The sequence below is a fragment of the Ceratotherium simum genome, chromosome 18 (genome assembly GCF_057802395.1).
Source record: "Ceratotherium simum simum isolate JZ-2026a chromosome 18, ASM5780239v1, whole genome shotgun sequence".
NCBI classification, from domain to species: domain Eukaryota; kingdom Metazoa; phylum Chordata; class Mammalia; order Perissodactyla; family Rhinocerotidae; genus Ceratotherium; species Ceratotherium simum.
Window position 1 is genome coordinate 42,956,992 of NC_141917.1, and position 20,870 is coordinate 42,977,861.

General features: G+C 41.8%; 1 protein-coding gene across 1 annotated transcript in view; it reads right to left on the reverse strand.

The window, feature by feature from the left end:
* ANKRD55 (ankyrin repeat domain 55) overlaps positions 1–20,870 on the reverse strand; it is a 91,013-nt gene that overhangs the window by 6,421 nt on the left and 63,722 nt on the right. The window contains exons 7-9 of the mRNA XM_014781646.2: positions 13,578–13,762; positions 7,970–8,137; positions 4,370–5,031 (exon numbers count right to left, since the gene is read on the reverse strand). Of these exons, the coding sequence (XP_014637132.1) occupies positions 4,370–5,031; positions 7,970–8,137; positions 13,578–13,762 (1,015 nt within the window). The remainder of the gene's footprint in view (positions 1–4,369; positions 5,032–7,969; positions 8,138–13,577; positions 13,763–20,870) is intronic.

Consider the following 20,870-nt stretch of genomic DNA (forward strand, 5'->3'; position numbering starts at 1 on the left):
GGACCCAGGAGACAAAATGGTCCCAGCCTCCATATCCAGAGGGTGAGAAAACTGGCCCAGAGAGATGACATGTCTTGCTTTATCAATCAGGGCTCATCCAGGAAAATAGAGACCTCATTTGGTCTTTGAAACAGAGATTTCATACAGAAAGTTGGTTATACTGGTGATGGAAAAGCCGAGAAGCCAGAGGACAGGGTAGAAGGATAATTTAGAGATGAGCCACAGCAGGAAGATGCAACCACCTTTAGGCTAGAGGGATAAGGAGAAGAAGTGGTAAAACCAAGGCCCAGAAGCTGGCGGGAGCCAGAACCAGAGAGCAGGGGCTGTGTGGGGGGAGCTGGGAGGAGATGGAGCCACTGTTGGAGATTCCACAGGAAGCAGAGGGTAGAACCACATGGTTTCCCTCTTTCTCCTGCTCTTAGTCTTCTGTGTACCTCCTAGTACTTGGCCAAAAGTACCTAGAAGCAGCTGCAAGGGAGCCTGGGAAGTGTAGTTCCCTGAGATTCAGAGTAGAGCGGAGGGAAAAGACTAGATCTGAGAGCAAACAGGCAGTTGACTAGTACATTTACTTAAATTGCATCATCTTTAAGACAAAGGTCATCTCTAGTTTATCTCTAGGGCATAGTGATTAGCATAGGGCCTGACATAGTTTAAAAAAGAAAACCAATGTGTGTGTTGGTGTGTGTGTGTGTATAATACTACATTCAAATCACTGTTCTAAGTACTTTACGTGTATCAACTCATTTAATCTTTTTTTTTTTTCCCCCCAAAGCCCCAGTAGACAGTTGCATGTCATAGTTGCACATCCCTCTAGTTGCTGTATGTGGGACGCGGCCCCAGCATGGCCGGAGAAGCGGTGCCTCGGTGCGAGCCCGGGATCCGAACCGTGGGCCGCCAGCAGCGGAGCACGAGCACTTAACCGCTAAGCCACAGGGCCGGCCCAACTCATTTAATCCTAAGAGCAATCCACAGCCCTATGAGTTAGGTATTTCCTCCCATTTTTCAGATAAGGAAACAAAGGCTCAGAGAGATTAAATAACAGCAAGTAAGTGGCAGAGCCAGAATTTGAACCCAGGCAGTGTGGTTTTAGAACCCCTCTCCTAACCACTGGAGTATACTGCCTCCTGATAAATTAGGATGACAGACACTCAATAATCATTTAATGAATGAGTGAATGACTAAGGTGCTTTCCATTTAAAAACTTTATGATCTTGTATCTAAACATGAGAAGAAAATCAATGTAAAGTCAGTTGCACAATCATTTTAGCAAAGCCATATCCCTTGAAGATCATTTACAGGCTGAAGATTCTTGGGAGAGTTATTTTATCACGACTCAGTTGCCTAGGATGGCTCCTAGTTATTATCAGCACTCAAAAACATTGGCTGAAAAAATAAATGCTTTCATATGGACACAGCTAATTATTTAAGATTCCCTTGGAGAATTTTGTTTCTACTTTTCTGCTATTCTGCCACCCAAGGACCTTTCAAGTTACTTCACTGGAAAAGTGAAGCAAATCTTCAAACCAAGTTTATGGAATTTCCTTTTATTTCAAATTAATATAGATAGATTTATCTATCTATCTATCTATCTATCTATCTATCTATCTATCTATCTATTTATTTATTTATTGAGGAAGATCAGCCCTGAGCTAACATCTGATGCCAATCCTCCTCTTTTTGCTGAGGAAGACTGGCCCTGGGCTAACATCCATGCCCATCTTCCTCTACTTTATATCGGATGCTGCCACAGCACGGCTTGACAAGGAGTGCATTGGTCCACACCCAGGATCTGAACCTCCGAACCCCGGCCCACCAAAGCAGAGCGAGTGCACTTAACTGCTACGCCACCGGGGTGGCCCCAACAAATAATATAGAAAGTTTTAGATGGCACATGTGACAGAATCTACTAGTTCTCTATCCAATATCTACTCTCTCCTCTCTCTTAGAAACAAAAATCCAATTTTGGAGAGACAGCCATGTGCCCAGATAAAAGACTACAGGTTCCAGTCTCCCTTGCAGATAGGTGTGACGATGTGACTAAGGTTTTGGCCAATGAGATGTAAGCAGACAATTGGGACTTATGGGAGATGACTTCATAACGGGAGCTGATTCAGCTGAGAGACATTCGTTTCATTCCCTCTCTCTAATTCCTTTCTCCTGCTCTGTCAGCCATTATGGACTGTGAAATAGCCTGAAGGATGGAAGCCATACGTTAAGCTGTGGAGCACACAGATGCAAGGAGACTGGGTCTCTGGTGATCATGGAGCCACCAAGCACCTGGGAACCACATACTTCAGACTTCTTTCATGTGACAGCGATAAACTTCTATGTTGTTTAAGCCACTGCTACTTTGGGTTTCTGTTACAGGCAGCTGAACTCAATCCTAACTGATACAGAAATATAGACCATGGTCATCTTGGGAACAGAAAAGAGCAAGACTATCAAAAATTTCAAAAGATTTTCGACAGAGAAGTTATTAGCCAGGACAGAACTAACTCCAGAAAGCAGGCTGGGTCAAGGCCCTGGAGGCCACTAAAGTGTCAAAAGATGACAGACCAATATCTTTCCTTCCTTATCCTTCCTTTCCTTACCTTCTGCAGAACAAAAGCAAAGACATTACCCATGCCACCAACCAAATGCTTCAGTGCTTTGTGGAGGAAGTAAAATCTTGAGTGGAGTTTTTCTCAGACACTAGGAAATAGCCTTCATGTGCTTAAATATATATAAATATGTATGAAGGGAGCCATGCTCTACCTCACAGGTTTCAGACACCAGGCACACATACGTGAGTGAGGAGAGCCAGACTCCTGCTGCACATTAAACATGAAGGAATATTCCTCCAATTTCTAAAGATATATGGCCCGCCTTCACTTCTTAAAATATGCATAGCCCTCTTGATCTTTCATTCTTCTACTTTTAACAGAAATAGGGGTTCAACAAACATTTCATTTTTTTTCCTTAACCCTACTATATGGAAAACAACGACAGAAGCACATTGATAAAGAACTGACTCTCCACGCAGAGATACTAGAGAGTGGTGTGGACCGGGCTGAAGTGGAGACAGTGATGTCCACGTGATGTCCAAGGTGATAGTGGTTACTCAGATCCAGCCAGTTATTGCCAAGTGGAATTTGGGTTCTGTGTTGCCAGACTTTTCAATTTCTCCAGAAAAGCTAGAATTATATATTTTTAAGTAAAACTTCTGATTTTTAAATATTAGCAATTAATTCACTTGAAAACAAAACAAGATATGTGGTAATGAACTGATTTTGGAAGCTGTTTTGTAGCTTCTGCTTTAGAATAATGGTTCCCAGTCTCTGGTGTACATCAGAGTCACTTGTGGACCATTTAAAAAATAAAAATAAATTTTTTACGGTGATACATTTATTTAAAAGGGGGGATATATATACATATGTATACACATTTCATGTATATATATGTGTATAAAATATTTTTGGAAGGATAAACAAAAAATTAATAATATTGGTAGCTTTGGATGAGGGGCATTGGGTAGCTGGGGAAGAGGCAGGAGGGATAATTGCCATGTGACCCTTAGGTATGTGTGGAGACTTGAACCATAAATGTGTGGATGTGTTCCCTTTCTACTTGTGTAGATAGAATGCATTGCCATTTTCCCTCCTCCCTCACCAAGATTTTGGTTTGGTAGGTCTGGAGTGGGGATTGAACACCTGATTCCAAAACAAACAATAACACAATCAAACCAAACCCTCATAGGTGATATTGCCACACACACCAGGTTAAGAATCCTTGCTAGTGGAAATAGTAATATTTCTGCTCTAATCTGCCAGTCACCACACATATTTGCTGAGAAGATAAGAAGGCACATACTTTTACTTTATGATTGCTCTCAGGGTGAAAAAGTAGAATATGTCCATAGCCTGGAAATCTTGAATCCAGGAGATTCAAGGAAAAAAGGTAGCCCATTTTGTTCTGGCCCTGTCCCCTAGGCTACTGTCACTCCAGGTCCTAACCCAGAGCTATAGGAGACATTTCTTTCTTTTTTTGTGAGGAAGATCAGCCCTGAGCTAACATCCATGCTAATCCTCCTCTTTTTGCTGAGGAAGACCGGCCCTGAGCTAACATCTATTGCCAATCCTCCTCCTTTTTTTTTCCCCAAAGCCCCAGTAGATAGTTGTATGTCATAGTTGCACATCCTTCTAGTTGCTGTATGTGGGACACCGCCTCAGCGAGGCCGGAGAAGCGGTGCGTTGGTGGGCGCCCGGGATCCGAACCCGGGCCGCCAGTAGCGGAGTGTGTGCACTTAACCGCTAAGCCACCGGGCTGGCCCCAGTAGACATTTCTTGTATAGACTTGCCAGGAAAGAGTAAGAAGGAAGCAAGGACATTACCTGGTGAAGGATGATGTAGATAAGGAAGATGTGGTGGCCCTGAGACCTCCTGGTGACTGGATCTGCTAGTGAGCAATCTGTCTAGCAGCTTACCTGAAGAAGACACAGTCCAAGCTTTATAGAACGCCTGGTTAGAATCACCTCTCCAGGGGTTATCTAGCAATGCCTGGCAGCCAGTTCTGTTATTCAATAAATCCTGCTCGCTTCGGCTTTTCTGAGATCGCTGGGCCATGTGATGAGTACCAGAGCTTAGGCCAGCATGGGAAGCGGCCCCCTGGGAGGTTGTCAGGAAGTTATTGCCCATAGTGATGGGTGGGAGACTCTGCGTTCTGATTGGTGGAAGCCCTTTACAAGCCAGAGGCTTCTTTTCTGGCAAGAGATATTTTGAATTCTCTGAGGTCCTCTTCTTAAAGTCAACCATAGCCACCTGATCACCAGGCCGTTCTTGGCAGTTGGTATCCACAACGCTGTCAAAGGTGGTGATGATGTCATCGACTTCCGAGGTGTGCTCCCTGCTGAGTCGGTCCCTGCTGTGATCCTTCTGATAAGCCCTCGGCTCTTCTTTTTTGTTTTTGCAGAAGATTTGGTTGAGCATGCTGAACCGACCCTCCTTCTTCTGGGGTCTACTGTTCTCGGAAGGAAGGGGTCGAGAAGGCTCTGTTCTATGGGAATATAAAATAACAAGGGTGCTATGCAAGGATAGGAAGTGGAGACACCACCACGAACCAAACAAAATACCTCCCTCTATTCCTTCTGCTTGAGCAGGTTGTCTGAGATCATGCAAAGACACCACAAAGCCATTGCAAGTCAAAGGTGATGTGTAAGAACTCACAACACACTTTGCAATCTCCTTCTTTGCCATGGTCAGTCTCTGCCCAATCAGAAGGTTTCTTAGTCAGATTCCTCTAGCTCCCTCAGGAGCTGTCTTTTCAAAATTTGCCTCTAGATAATCTGTTTTCACCAAGGGACAAATTAAACTGAAAGTAGTTTAAAGTGTTACTGTTCTCACTTCTCAAGAACAGTCAGTAGGAGTGTAAGCTTTAAGTGAAAGAGATGAAGGCCAAGGGTTGAGTTCAGTGGAAACAGGGTGGGGGTTGCAGAGGTGGGGGAGTGTGGTTTTAGGCTTTCTCTGAAAGAGATCCCAGGAGATCTGGGCAGCGTGCTGACATTATCCACCTCAGGAAGCCTGCCCATTTTATGCTTTTTGTGTATTCTTTGTTTCTTTTTCAGTTTTGACTAAATTTTCTATTGAAAAAATACTCTTAAAAATAGTGTACTAAAGGAAACCAAGGAAAGAACCTTTTGTCCGGGCTTTAGCTGCTGAAGAGGAAGCGGGTATACCGGAGGTCGGGTGTGGCAGCAGAAGAGAAGTGAGCAATGCCCAATGGGCCTGCAAATTCTAAAGGAAAAAAGGTCAGCAGTTGTCTGGCTTGCTCTTCTTATGTGGAGAGTTTCCCTGAGGCACTATTCTGCTTTCATTCCTTGGAAAATTCTGTTATTCTCTTTTGAGGCCACAATTGACTTAATGCTTTCTGTGGTATGAGTTAATGATGAAACTTGACCCATGTGTATGCCCTAAAAGCCAGATTGCAACGTTATTCTTTGGAGTGAGATACTGTAATCTGTAATTTGAAAAACATCACCACTTATTTTGGCTGCATATAATGAATGCTTTCTCTGCAGGTCACACAGTGCATAATTGAATCTTTATTCTATGATGTATTTTCATCTTTCTTCCTTCATCTTCCAATAGGCTTTTTGAAATATTGAACACAAATTCTGAACCCCTAATACTACCAGGGAGAACCCCCGGGGATCTCTAACATTCCTTCAAGTTTCCCTATACAGAATATGCCCCTGTGATAATTAATGCTACTTCCGCATCTTCTACAATCTATCTTTTCCTCCTGTTATAGGTTGTGATTTAGACCAGCGGGTCTCAAAGTGTGGTCCATCGAATCCTGGTCCCTGACAGTCTTTCAAGGGCTTCATGAGGTTAGATCTGTATTCATAATAACATCAAGATGTTATTTGTCTTCTTCACTGAGCTGCTTTTTTGCGCCAAGGGTGTAATAGACACAGTGGGTGAAACTGTGGCAGAAGTCAAGGCAGTGGCATCAATGGACTCGCATTAAAAAAACTGTCATTTAACTTAATAATGTTCAGTATTAACTTTATTAAATATCGATCCTTGAGTATACAGTTTTTGACAAAATAGGAAGTACTCATAGGCAATTCTACTACATAATGAAGTATGATGGTTGCCTGGAGGTAAAGCACTTGTGCAATTGTTTGAGTTGCCAGCTGAACTAGATACTTTTTTTTCATGGAACACCATTTTTATGACTTACAGACAAACCATGGTTATTTGGAGTCAGGCATTTGCAGAAATTTTCTCAAAAATGAACTAACTGAGCCTGTCATTTCAAGGTAAACAATTGACAGTAATTGTTGCCAATGACAAAAGTCTAGCTTTCAAGCAAAAATTAGAATTTTGGAAAACTCAAATGCACACTATAAGCTTGACAGTTTCCTGATACACAAAGGCTTTTCCAATAAGTGGTGATATTAACAAATGTGATTTTTTGATATTGTGTTATGAAATGTGTCATTTGGAAGATATTCATAACCAAGTGAACCAATATTTTCCAAATGACCAAAGCAAGATATTATAAAATCATGCATGGGTATAAGACCTATTTAAAGTGGAAGACAGACTAATGGATTTTAATGTAACAGAGTCCAAAAAGTTTATTGATACGGTGTCAGAGTCCACATTTCAACTAACCTTTAGGGAACTATTACTTGTCAAGTTTTGGTGTAATATCAAAGGAAAAGTATCGCAATGTTCTGAAAAGGCTATCGAAATATTCCCTTTTCCAACTACATATTTATGTGAGGCCAGATAGTTTTCATATGCTTCAATCAAAACAACTTATTGCAACAGATTGAATGCAGAAGCAGATGTGGGAATCCAGCTGTATTCTATGAAGCTTCTATTAAGATATCAAAGAGATCTGCAAACAATGTAGAACAATACGGCTCTTCTCATTAAATTTTTTTTTTGTTTTGAAGAATAGGTTGTTTTTAACTAAAAATATAGTATTTATGTTAACATGTAAATGTAATGGGTTTATTATTACTTTAAATGAATAACTAAAATATTTTATTAAAAATTTCTCAGTTCTAGTTTCTAATGCCATAAATATTGATAGGTGTAACTCATGTAAACAAAAGTTCTTTGGGTCCACAATAATTTTTGAGTATACAAGGGTCCTGAGAAGAAAAAGTTTGAGAACTGCTGATTTAGGCAAAAAGAAGATTAAGAGAAGATGGTATAAAGGGAGGAAGAAAGGGAGAAAAAGGAAAGAAGAGACTAAAATCCAGTGAATGTTAGGCTCATAGATTCAGGCTTACTACTATCATTTTGCTCCACAGAGTCGAGAACATGTCACTATATTACATGTGACTCTATTAGATAATGGCAAACACCATTATTAAGTTATTGCTGGTTTTGCACATCAGCAATTAAAAAAATTTCATCCAATTTTATAAATCTTTGAGAAGAAGAAAGAAATGAGTGCCTCCTGTTGCGCTCACCTGCTCTCTCGGGAGAGGAGTTGGACGCAGGCCGTGTGGCCGCAGTACAGGGCGTAGGCCAGGGGCGTGCTCTCATTGATGTCGCGCAGGTTGCTGTCCATGCCCAAATCCAGCAGTGACTGCACACAGTCTGCCTTCCCTGCAGCTGCGGCCCAGTGCAGAGGTGTCCTGGGGGACCACACAGGAACAACACAAGGCTCTGAGCACATGAATGGTACAGGTTGCTTAGCCGGCAACAGCTCCTGCTCAAAGTCTGGTCATGGCAGGAAAAACTTGTTGCTATTTACAGAGTGGAAAGAGCATGTATTAAATGGGGCTTCAGGACGATGGTATACATGTGGAGGGGCCTCTCCTCTGGGTATTCCCTGGCTTTTGCCTTCTCTGGCCTTTCTGAGAATTTTCTAGAAGAGGAAGTAGTGGTGCAGGGTGAACAATTTTAAGGTTTTTTGTACATAGTGCCAAACTGACTTCCAAGAAAATTGACTGGATTCATCCTCCTACCAGCTGTGTCCCTACTGCTTTCCTTATATTGAGTGTTATCACCATCTTTAAAAGGCTTTGCGGGCCGGCCCCATGGCTTAGCGGTTGAGTGCGTGCGCTCCGCTGCTGGCGGCCCGGGTTCGGATCCCGGGCGCGCACCAACTCACCACTTCTCCGGCCATGCTGAGGCCGCGTCCCACATGCAGCAACTAGAAGGATGTGCAGCTATGACATACAACTATCTACTGGGGCTCTGGGGGAAAAATAAATGAATAAATAAAATTATAAAAAAAAAAAAAAAAGGCTTTGCCATTTTGGTAGGCAAAATGATACTTCAGTGTTGTTGTCTTTTGCATTTCTTTAATTAATAGTGGGGTTGAAATTTGAAATATATGTTTATTTGCCATTTGAGTTTCCTCATTGAAATGACTCTTAATGAAATGCCCTTTGCCCATTTTTCTATTAGATTGATAATTTTTCTTACTTACTTATATGGGATATTTATATATTAAAGGTATCAATCTTTTATAGGTTGTTTATGCAAACATTTTCTCTAATTTGTTACTTGACAATTTTTTTAGTGATTTTTCCATTAAAAAATTTTAAAAATAATCTCCTTTAATTCCTTCTTCATTTTTTGTTTTTCATGATTTTATGCTTACAAAATCCTTCATCAGCCAGAAGATACATAAATATTCATCAGTACTTAAACCTTTATTAAATTGTAAAATCAGTATTTTCTTAAGAAAATGAAAAAAAAAGCCAGAGACTGGGAGAAAATATTTGCAAATTGCATATCAAACAAAGGCCTTATATTCAGAATATATAAAATCTTTCAAAACTGAACAATAAGAAAATCAAGCCAATTAAAAAATTAGGACAAGCTCAAAACAGACACTTCATCAAAGATGTATAAATAGTAAATAAGCACATGAGAAGGTGCTCAATAACATTTGTCATCAGGGAAATGCAAATTAAAACCACTACATACCTATTAAAATGGCTAAAATTAAAAAACAAAACAAAATGAAAACCCTAACAATATCAAGTGCTAGTGAAGATACGGAGCAACTAGAACTTTCATACATGGCTGATGGGAATGCAAAATGGTAACAGCCACTCTGGAAAACAGTTTGTCAGTTCCTTCTGTAGTTAAACATATACTTACCATATGACCAAGCAGTCTCACGTCTAGATATTTAGCTAGAGAAATGAAAACTTATGTTCACACAAAAACCTGTACATGAATGTTTATAGCAGCATTATTCATAATCACCCCCAAACTGGAAACAACCCAATGTCCTTAAACAGGTGAATGGATAAACAAACTATGGTTCACCCATACGGTGGAATACTACTCAGCAATAAAAAAGAACAGGCTACTGATACATGGAACAACATAGATGAATCTCAAATGCATTCTGCTAAGTGAAATAAGTCAATCTCAAAAGATTACACACTGCATATTTCCATTTACATGACATTCTGGAAAAGATAAAACCATAGAGAAGAGAACTAATCAGTGGTTGCCAGAGCTTAGAGATGGGAGACTGCTTGACTACAAAAGGACAACCTTAGTTGACGTTGGAGTTGACAGAATTGTTCTGAATCTTGTTTGTTGTGGTTACGTGGATCTATGTGTGTGTTAAAACTCATATAATTGTACACCAAAAAAAGTAAATGTTACTGAATGTAAATAAAAAGAATACCAGTGTTTTCTGATAGATTTGTTGGATTAAAAAAAAATGCACGTGTGTCTCTATGTGTATTTTGGTTGTGCAGTGAGCTGTGGAGCCAATCAGACTGTTCTTCTAGTTACACAGCCAACTTTCTCAACACCATTTATTAATGTGGCGGGGTCATATTTTGAAATCCTGACCTATATACGTATTTTTTCTACCCTTCCTCTTTCCTCCATTTAAGGAGTTAGCTGACTTTGTGCTCAACCTCAGGGGGGTGATGTAGCAGGGTAGATAAGAGAAATAGTCAGTGTTTTTCTGTTTCCAAAGAAAGCCAAGCCCAGAACTGAGAGCAAATTTGGAGCAAAGTAGTCCCCCGGCAGTAGAAAGGGTCCTCTCTCAGCTGTCAAGGCAGATGGGACAAGCAGTGATAAGGGAGCATAGATGACCACTGGACTCAAGAGCAAAGGGGACTAGAACCTTGCTTCCATGGCAGAGCTGCTGGGAAGTAAGGGGTGGGAATGTCTGTGTGGTGTGTCTAGGCAATGGGACCAGAGGAGGTAAAGGAGGGGCACAAGGCAAGATGACATACCGATAAATGGGTTTTCCCTTGAAGAGAATGGCTATTCTTCCATCAGTCACTCTGGGAAAGGATCAATCCTGAGGCAGGAAAGGAGGGCACAGAGGGCTTCTCCTTGGCCTTGTGCTGGGGCCTGAACCCTGGGCAGAAGGGCACTCCTGAGAGAGCCAAGTGGTGTCTCAGACATGGAGGCAGCCTGGGGGCTGGACAGAGAAGGGCTCAGTTGGGGCTATCTGTGAAGGAGCTTGGGCCTTAGTATTTGGAGAGGAGCCATGTCCACAGTGTGGTCAGAGTCCCCATGCATAGATTATGTCCTCTGTTAATCAAGCAAGCCTTCTCCTCCTCATGTTACACCATAGGCAGCAATTTGAGAACACTTAATAGGACCATATATTTTTTCAATATAGTGATCAATCACACTGCTTCTTTGAATATGTGGCAGACATGATTTATTCCATTCTACATGAGACAGGTCTCCCAAGACAATATTTATTATGATACAAGATGAGACACCAGCCAGCTTATGTCCTCCTGTTTAGAGAATATATTGCCAATAAATTCAGTAGACGGAGGGTTGGACATCAATCTAGTCAATGACATGTCACGATTCACTTTGGAGCATTGTGAACTACTCCTTTACAACAATTGCTAAGACTGACTGTTTTAACTCTTCTGATCATCAACACGGAAGAAGAGGTCCAGAAGAAGAGGGGGCAAACTTAAATTATTTTGCAGAGAAACAAGGGGAGCACATAGATAACTTCTAACTAACATGGAGCCTTTGTGGGCAATTTGTAGTATCCAATTTCAAGTTATCTAAGCTGTAGTTCTTTTCTTATCTCTAAGTTTCAGGATGTTCCTGCAAACATAGTGGACTGGTATCAGCTATCACAGTGAGGGCTAGAGGGTCATGACCCGTGAGTCAGAAGAATTCGTCAGAGATGAGCAGTGGTCTGATGATGTGATCTCTGGATGGCAGGAGATGATGGGTATAAGACTGCAGCATTGGTTGAGGTATCAGTAGCCAAGGAATGATTTATGGAACATGTAAACACTCCCTAGAGAATTCCCAGAAAAACTTAGGGAGGAGAACTTGATAAAAGACTGTCTTTCCTGAAGATAAATGAGTTGGGTATTAAAGGAAAGTGCGTCCTCATAGACTGATGAAATTTGGGACATTTTAGCTGCATAAGCTACTTCTGGGTTGTATGTTTCATGCCATCAATCTTAGACTAGTATCACCATGTTTTAAACACCATAGTTGTAAGAAATGTTGTAATATCTAGGAGGGTTAGTGTCCCCATATTTTCCCTCTCCCTCTTGTTTTTAGCACTGCCTTATTTTTCTTCCCTTTCTTCAAAAACTTTCTCTCCATTGGGAAAAAGAAGAAGAAAAGGGAAGTCACAGTTATTGTAAATGTTTAAAGCACTAAAATCTATAAAAATTTTGAAAAATTCTACTACTAACACAAGCTTACAGTTTCAACGTGAAGGCACAGTTGCACAATGAAGAAAACATGAAACAAAATGGAGGGCGTTGATCCATGCACGAAACATGTGGGGTGAGCTTTGGAGCAGGAACTAGACTCTCTTTGAGATTTTAGTTCACTTTGAACCCCCATAAGATCCTATCTTTTGTGTTTTTTTTCTCCCTCTGGTTTTACTTTCTTTCCTGAGGCCTGGGGAACTGGATTTTCTTTGCTAAGTGTGTGATAGTACACAATGAGAAATATTCTATTCAGAGATGGTTCTAGAAGTATTTTGAAACAGGCAAACTTTTCTCCATCCCTCCTTTCTTAAATGTGTTCCTTTCTTCTCTTTTTGGGTCATTCACCTTTCTCCGTATGTAACTGAAGTCCTTCTACTTTCTTACCTGCTCAGGTAACAACATCTGTTCTTTTTGTTTTAATCAACATCTGTTCTTTGAAAGAGGTCTACTTTCATTGACTTAAACTTTCACTTTAATGCAAGTCATCACGTTAACCATCTCCAGCTTCTGAGATGTATGTGGAACCCAAGAATTTTTTCCCATGAGTTACAAGGATTTCGGGTACCAGGGAGTAGGAGATGCTTCTTGGGGTATCTAAAATCATGAGAAATAGGTGGCTAATTTTGTACTTCAATAGAAGAGGGTGAAAAGACCATACATATTGTACAAGCCTTATACTTATTTTCATTAGTCTTGTTTGTTATATTATTCTTATATTTCCATTGAATCAATGCCTAACCCAAACAAAGATTAGAGAAGCATTGTAATTGAAAAGCTCGCATAGTTGATTATGGATGAAGGACATTGTACCTGAAAAGCTCTATGTTTGGAGGACAAGGAGACAAATCTTTCTTTAGTTGCTAACTACCTCTGAGGTAAGTCTCTTCGCCTTTCTGGACCCAGCTTCCTTTTCTATGCCAATACATCTTTAATGATTGGAAAAAAAACAAACAAATCAATAAGGTCACATCTAGTTCTGAATACAAAGCCTCTGTTATGCTTTTCTCTGGATAACAAGAACTTGTTGACTTTATGACATAATCCAGGAATGAAGAAAAAAATAAGACTTACTGTTAAGAACAAAAGTGCATATAGCAGGAAGCTGATATACAGCAAGCCTTCTGAGAACCCCGAGGACGTTTAGCAAAGAGTGGAAAATCTGACAATACTGTACAGTCACAGCGTTTCTTTCCATAACAGTGATTTTTCCTGCCCTGACTAAAATAGAGCAGTTTTTATTGTCACAGCACATGTGTAAATATTATTGGTGGTAAGGATATAGTCATATAGGATAACTTCTTAAACACGTTCTTTATTTTGAGATTAACATTTGGATAAGATGACTGGGAGGTCCCCACACTCTCTGATTTGCCATGGATACCTGTCGTCCACATCCAGAGCCTGCAGGTTACACTCAGGGACTCTCGCCAGTTCGTTAATAATGTCGCTGAAACCTGCTGCCGCAGCGATGTGCACACATGTCTTCCCACTCTCATCGTCATAGTTGATTATGGACGGACCCTGGTGATGGCTCAGAATGATCGAACACAGAATTCTATTTCCACTCTGGAAAATACAGTTAAAGAAAGCTCATTATGTACAATCCAGTGCTCTTCCCTGTCTATGCCTGTTAAGATAAAAATTCAAAGTAAAAAGATGCAAAGAAAAAAAGAAAAGAAAAAGAGAAAGAAAATACATTCTATACAAACCCTCCAACAAATTTCCACTTGTCTCAAGTCCCTGCAGGGATTTTTGTCTCCCATAAGAGGTAAATCATCTTCCATAATTAGCGAACTAAGGAAGACTTACATGATATACAGGTAGAATAGACTGACATCAGAGCCAGCAGGATGGATGAGCCACCAGGACAACAACTCGCTTATTAAGTCTGTTCATTCTGTTTCCCCCCTTGCTGAGAAGCTGGTAGTGTTCATTTTAATGTTAGCAAAATGACTATGATGAGTACTGACTGGTGGCATAATGATGACCAAAATGATCCAGTAATGCTCAAATTGCTATAAATTGTATGAAATTTAATCACCAAAAATTCTTTGTGAAAGGAAATGGATCGTAATTAAATAGCTGATCAATACAGAAATAAAAAAGTATAGAAGGAAAGAACTTCAGGCAATCATCTAAGTTGGGTCCGTCTGTGTAGGACTATAATAAGTTTTCCTCTTATCTTTGAAGGAAGGCTGTTCTACACTCTTTGTAGTAACCTGTCCCAGCCTTAAGCCACCAGCTCTTCCTGGAGTGTCCCGCATCTCTTTGGCTTGCGCAAATAAGTAAATGCTGTATATATTGCTAGCGTTGAATACCTTTCATTGGACTGAAAAATCAAAAAACACTGCATAAGCATTTGGATTTAAGATGACAATCAATCTTCAATGGCCAATAAAAAAATTCTAGTTTCATATTACGCAATGGAAAGTCTTATCTTTCAGATTTCTCCTGATATCTGTGGAAAGATTATATAACAATCCAAATAATTCATTAGCATTTTAATTTTCTCAATGAGTTCATAGAGAGACCCTATAACTCCACGAACATGGTCGTATGGGTAGAATGGAGGTCCCTATGAGGCTTCACAAGCAGATTAAGAATATGAGAGAGACCCTGTCGTTCTGGGAGCCAGGAGCCAGGCCATGTGCCAAACTCAGGGACCCTGGGCAAGAAGAGAGAGTTGGATTTTTAAATAGCTGCAATTCTGATATACTTCAAATGCTATTCAAAAGCCACCTCATAGGGGCTGGCCTTGTGGCGTAGTGGTTAAGTTTCCATGCTTTGCTTCGGCGGCCCAGGGTTCATGGTTCGGATCCCAGGTGTGGACGTACACACCGCTCATCAAGCCATGCTGCGGCAGTGTCCCACATACAAAACAGAGGAAGATGGGCACAGATGTTAGCTCAGGGACAATCTTCCTGGGCAAAAAGAGGAGGATTGGCAACAGATGTTAGCTCAGGGCTAATCTTCCTCACCAAAAAAAAAAAAAAAAAAAAAAAAGCCAGCTCATAAAAACTTTCCCATACAAAATTTTCTGTTGGTGTCCTTCCCACTGTATTATCCCTGTGTGTTTGACCTCAGGGGTGTATTTTAGGACCTCTGAGTCAGTTTTCTCAGTTCTGTGGAACAGCACCCGTTTGTTTTCCCTTTTCCTTTTCCTTTTCCTCCCCTCTCTCTGTTTGCAATTATGGCTCTCCGGATATCCCATTACTCAGCTTGCCACTGGCTTCACAATAAACCACTGCACAGGGAACCCTCGAGTGTGCTTCTGCCGTATGAAGGGACGGCAGCTGACACCAGTTCTGAAACCTCTTGCAGGACCAAGGGCCGGGGGCGCTCAAAGTTCTCAACTTTGAGCCCCGGGAAGAATGTTGAGTGGGTGTTAAATGCCACAGCCAGGGCCAGCTACATAATTTGTGGGGTCCAGGGCAAAATGAAGATAAGCCCCCTGTTCACGTGGCAGGGAAAAAAATTATTCCTTTCTTCTGTGATATCTCTCTCGACCTGTCATGGTGATATTTATTTGCTATTTAGTGTCATGCTCCCTTGGGCTGTGGATTCTCACCTTGAGCGCAAACTCTCACAGGTGCCCAGGCTGCGTCTTGTAACTCGGCACATGCTTGATCCTGTGCTTTCCCAGCCTGTGCCCAGACCCCTGCCAGGGTGCTGAGAGTCTGTCCCAGGGATGCAGGGAGGGGGAACTGTGTGAGCTGAGGCTCCATTGTCCTATCAGACTTCACTTACAAAACACAAATTCAAAAATATAATTATTGAGAATTTCCAGATGGCAACCATGGAGCATTATACCGCAAGCACAGGGCTCTCTTCTGAGCACGGGGCCCTCTGCGGCGGTACTGGTCGCGTGCCATAAAGCAATCCCTGCCTACAACATTTTTCCTTCTCTTCCTCTCACCTCCCCTCTTACATCCTCTTCCTCTCTCCATCCTTCTTTCATCTAACAATGACTTTTAAATAATCTGGATAAATTGGTTAAGTTCTATGGCATGCCTGTCATCTGAGTCAGCTACACAGATCACATCTAAGCTTTCATCTGCTTTATCAACTTTCCTAAGATTCTTTCACCTGATGTTACTTAAAAACATATTTTGAAGGGGTCTAAAATACATTTAAAACAATCAAGAGACCCTCTCCCCCTTTTAAAAAGCACTAGCCATTTGAGAAGGAAAAGAGAAGCAGAGAGTGTCAGCTCGATGAATTTGTTTACAATTTCTTGGAAGAGTAAAGGAATTCAGGTTGTCAAGGTGATTCAAAGGGCAAAATGCCCTGTCTAGGTTTTTCCTCTGTGGGAAGAGAGAGCATTAGGCACAGATGGAAAAAACAAAACCCCACTCCTCATACTCTCTCTTCCTCCCTCCTCACCTGACCCTCGGAGGGGCCATTTTGGACGTGGCAAACTGAAATAGGGGCGGCTCCCCAGGACCCCTGAGGCTGCCTCTTCTGGGATCCTGACTAGCTAGTGGCAGAGAGCAGTGCCTTTGGGAGTTGGAGAATTACAAGCTTCTCTGGATAAGTGAAGACACTCCCACCCCTTATCCTTTCCCTTCAAAATGCCTTTTGTCCTGGATTTTCCAGACACTTCCTTTGCCTCTATACCTGGCCCTCACTTATAACATTATCACTGTATCTTCTTTTTCATTATAAGAAGATTCTCCCGGGAATAATGTGATAGCTATATTTACTGAGTGTACGTTCTGTGCCTGGCACCATTCTAAGCATTTCCATGTACTAACTCATTTAACCCTGACAACAGTCCCACGAGATGGGTACTCTTATCATCCCCATATTGTAGAGGAGAAAATGGAGGCACAGAGGGATTAAGTAATTTGCCCAAGGTCATAGCCGAGAAGTGGCAGAGTCAGGAGTGACTGTCTGCAGAGTCTTTGCACTTCACCGCTACACCAATCTGTCTCTGATAAAAGGAATGGTCTATTTTTTGATTCTGCATGTTCATACTGGGGGATGAAAGTGAAAACTGCTGTTTAGACCAGCAACATCAGTAGCAATGATGTGTGTCTTGCCAACTAAGACCTTTAGAGTTAAACATTAGGTGCTTTAAAAGCCTCTCCTGGGAGGTTGCCATGGTGTACCCCCACAAGAATTTGAGAGAGCCCTAGAGAGCACTAGTTGGTGAGCTGAGGCCCCGGCTCAGTGGTTTCCTGGTAACAGCATTCCCTTCTTGGCAAGCGTCACCTGAGTGTCAGCCAAAGGCAGGCTCCAGGCCTGGGAGGCCAGAGAGGGTCATAGAGATGAAGAAGCACCAGAGAGAAGAACTGAGATGCTGCCCAGAAGGGCCCTTAGAAAGAATGGAGAGTGGGTTTCCGTTTGGTGGGAATATTCAATACGGGAAGTAAGAACATTGTACAGATTCTCTTCTTACGGAGCTCTGGAATTCTGCACTGGGTAGCCAGATGAAGAGTATAGATTTATTTGTTTTTGTCGTATTTGTTTTGTTTTTGTCATGGCTAATCCATAAAGTTGCCTTATGTACTCTGAAAACTTCTGGGAAATACTGAGTCATAGTCATTTTCTCTTATACCTCATGAGGGAGGGGATTTCATAAGAAGCCTTGCTGAGAAGAAAGTTGAATTAATGAATAGTAATTTTGCTACAGGCAGACTGATATAAAATAAGATCCCAATATCTTGATTGTGGACCCTTTTTATTCTCGGTGACCTTCCAAGGAGTCTTAGGGGGAGATTTCAGACTAGTTGCTTATTTCTTAACGTATGGCTGGGGAATTAGTTCTATGGTAGCTTCTTCTTGGAGGGAACTCCAATCTCCTTCCTTCTCTTGGAAGTAGGGGCCTGTCTGCATCACTTGTCCTTTGATTGTGACTATGTAAAGCAGAAGCTAAGGTTTTAGGTCACATGGCCCTCTTAAAGGGCTGGGTAGTTTTGTGATGTGAGAAGAATACTGACCCATCACTTCAGCTGGAGCTAGATGCATTAGGCTGGAATGGAGCTGGAGGGGAAGATCTACTAGTCTACACAGCATGAACATTTGAGAGTTGAGAGTTTGGGGCTAGCCAGAGGAGAAAGGTGCCCAATATCCTGGCTTAGAGTCTGGATTATCTTCATGGTTAGTCCCTTTCGACCCAGGCTTTCTGCGTGGCCTGAGAGGCTGCTGTACCCCAAAGCCTGGGCTGACTCCCCTGGAGAGCAAACGGAAGAAAAGAAATGGTGAGGGGAGAGGCAGCGAGGCATAATGACCCTCAGCGGCTGAACTACTTCGTTTCACAGGTGATCTAATGCTTATATGGAAAAACAAAAACCCTCTTTTCTTGCTGTGTTAGTGTGTAGAAAGGGGGTAGCTTCTGCTTCTAGCTGTCTGGCAAGATGAAGGCCTCCAGGATATCTCTGCATTGTCCTTACCAAACCTATGACTGGAAATCTTTCTGCTGTGATGGAACCTAGCAAAGAGTAACTCAGTAAACATTTCCTGAACAATGAATAAATAAATAAATGAGTAAAGCAAGCCTTATGAACTACAGGCAAAGCCAAATAGAATAGAATTTTACCCATCCTTTTTAGCTTCTCCCTCTTTTCCTCATTACCTCCCTCCTTTCACTGTCTTTTCACTTCTTTCTTTACTTGTATTTACTCCTCAGCAAGTCTCTGTTTTTTCTCCTTCTACCCCACCCCCTTCCTCTCTACAAGCAAGCACTGGTTGCTGACACATGCAGGCCACTTGAACTTAGGTGACCCTTCAAGACTCCAGTTTTCTAAACAGGTCAGTCTTTGCTCCCAGCGTAATGGGGGTTGATTTTGCAAACTTGGCTTTCTTTGTTTACTTTGGGCTTATGTGGCTTTGTAGCCTCCCTCTTATCAAGCACTGAGAGTCATGTGGCCCAGGTGCCTCCGTGGGTGCTGGGTATACTTGGGCAAATGACAACCTCCCTGTGAACTAAGGGGTTGGACTAAATGACTTACGTGGTCCCTTCTAGCTCTAAGGTCCTTTCACCATATGAACTGGATCCACTGGTATACGACATTTATAATTATCCTTCAGCATTCTGAATATATTTAGGGCTAAAGTATATTTATAGGATTTTGACACAATTCAAACAGTTGACCACAGATCTTGGCCACTATAGGAAGGAGGAGGATTCCATACTGGACCAAACCAGCCTCAGGTCCTAGGGGCTTGAAGGTTATATTCTAGAGCTCCAAGGGTTTGTATGTGTGTATGCATGTGTGTGTGTGTGTAATTTCCTTAACCACATAACCACATACTGAATGAACAAACATGAAATAGTTGTTTTGTATCAGTGCCGTTCTTTTCTTTCTACCTTCCCTTGAAAAATGCACTGAAAGAAAAGTACTGTTGAGCAAGATTCCAAATAAACACATTTTCTAGAAAGTGGAAGAAGGAGCTAGTGGTGAGATTTGAGGGGCAGTAGATACTTGTCCCTCTCGCTGACCCACCATCATACCTATCCTAGAATTCCTTTCATTAGAAAAATCTCCTCGGTATTAAGAAATTGCATTCCTGGATGTCTTGGTTAAGCTGAAAATGGTATGCCACAGAAGGAACTCAATAAACTATTAATCCTATTGGCTTGACATGGATAAGTTTATTAGACTGAATTCAATGAACACCTCTTTGAGGACCTAAGATTCACAAAGATCTGTTCTGGGTCTTGAGAGACATCTAGATGAATAAGGCACGTTGCCCTTAAGCATGCAGTCTAGAAGGGAAGACATGGGCATCCACTGGTTGTAACACCAATCCTAGAAGACGGACATCATGGAGGGAACAATTCTGAAAGGGGGCTCAACAAAGAGGGTGACATTTAGTTGGGCCTTGAGGAATAAGAAAGTCTAAGTAGAAATTCTGCAGTTAGAAGGGATGATGCGGGGAGTGCAAGAAGAAAGAAGAATTTCACCAAAAGGGAAGAGCGTAACCAAGAGGGAGACAGAATGAATCTCTGTGGTGTATTGGGGGGATTATTAATATTCCAGAGTGATTGCAGTAAAGCCTATATGGGCTGAAGAGGAAAAGCGAGGGAGTGGGGTGGGGAGGGGCGGAGAGTGGTTGTTCAAGCAGTAAGTGCTAGCCCAAGGAATCTGTTCTTTACCACAACTGAACTCACTGAGGGTTTCTGAGCCAAGAACTGACAGTGACCATAATTGCTTTGGTATAACAACACCTGTGTTCGTACATTTCTTTGTGATTTGTAGAAAGATCACTTGGTGGCAATGTGAGAATAAATTGGAGAAGAAAAGGGGTGAAAGTAGGAATACAGATACTGAAACTGTTCAGGTGAGAGATAGTGGGAGCTTGACCTAAGAAAGTGATGGTAGGTGTGCTAAATTGTCTCCATTTCCTCTTCCAGGTTTATTCTCCATCTTTTTCCATCCTGCTCTCCACCCTGTAGCACAGATGAATTGCTTCAAATGGGCTCCTTTGCCCTTTGGCTTCATTGGGTTTGGCCAATGAGTGGCACTGACAGGAGATAATGTGGGAAGAAACAGAAATCAGGGATTTATCCTTCAGTTTTCTTCCTGCTGGGCCACAGTTTGGTTTTTCCATCAAAGGCTGCAGTTTCTGTCTTGGGCCCTCTCCTACAGCTATAGCATTTGCTATGTCTTAATAACCACTCCCTCCCATGCCCTTTTAGGCCCAGATGCCCTCAAGGCAACTTGCTGTT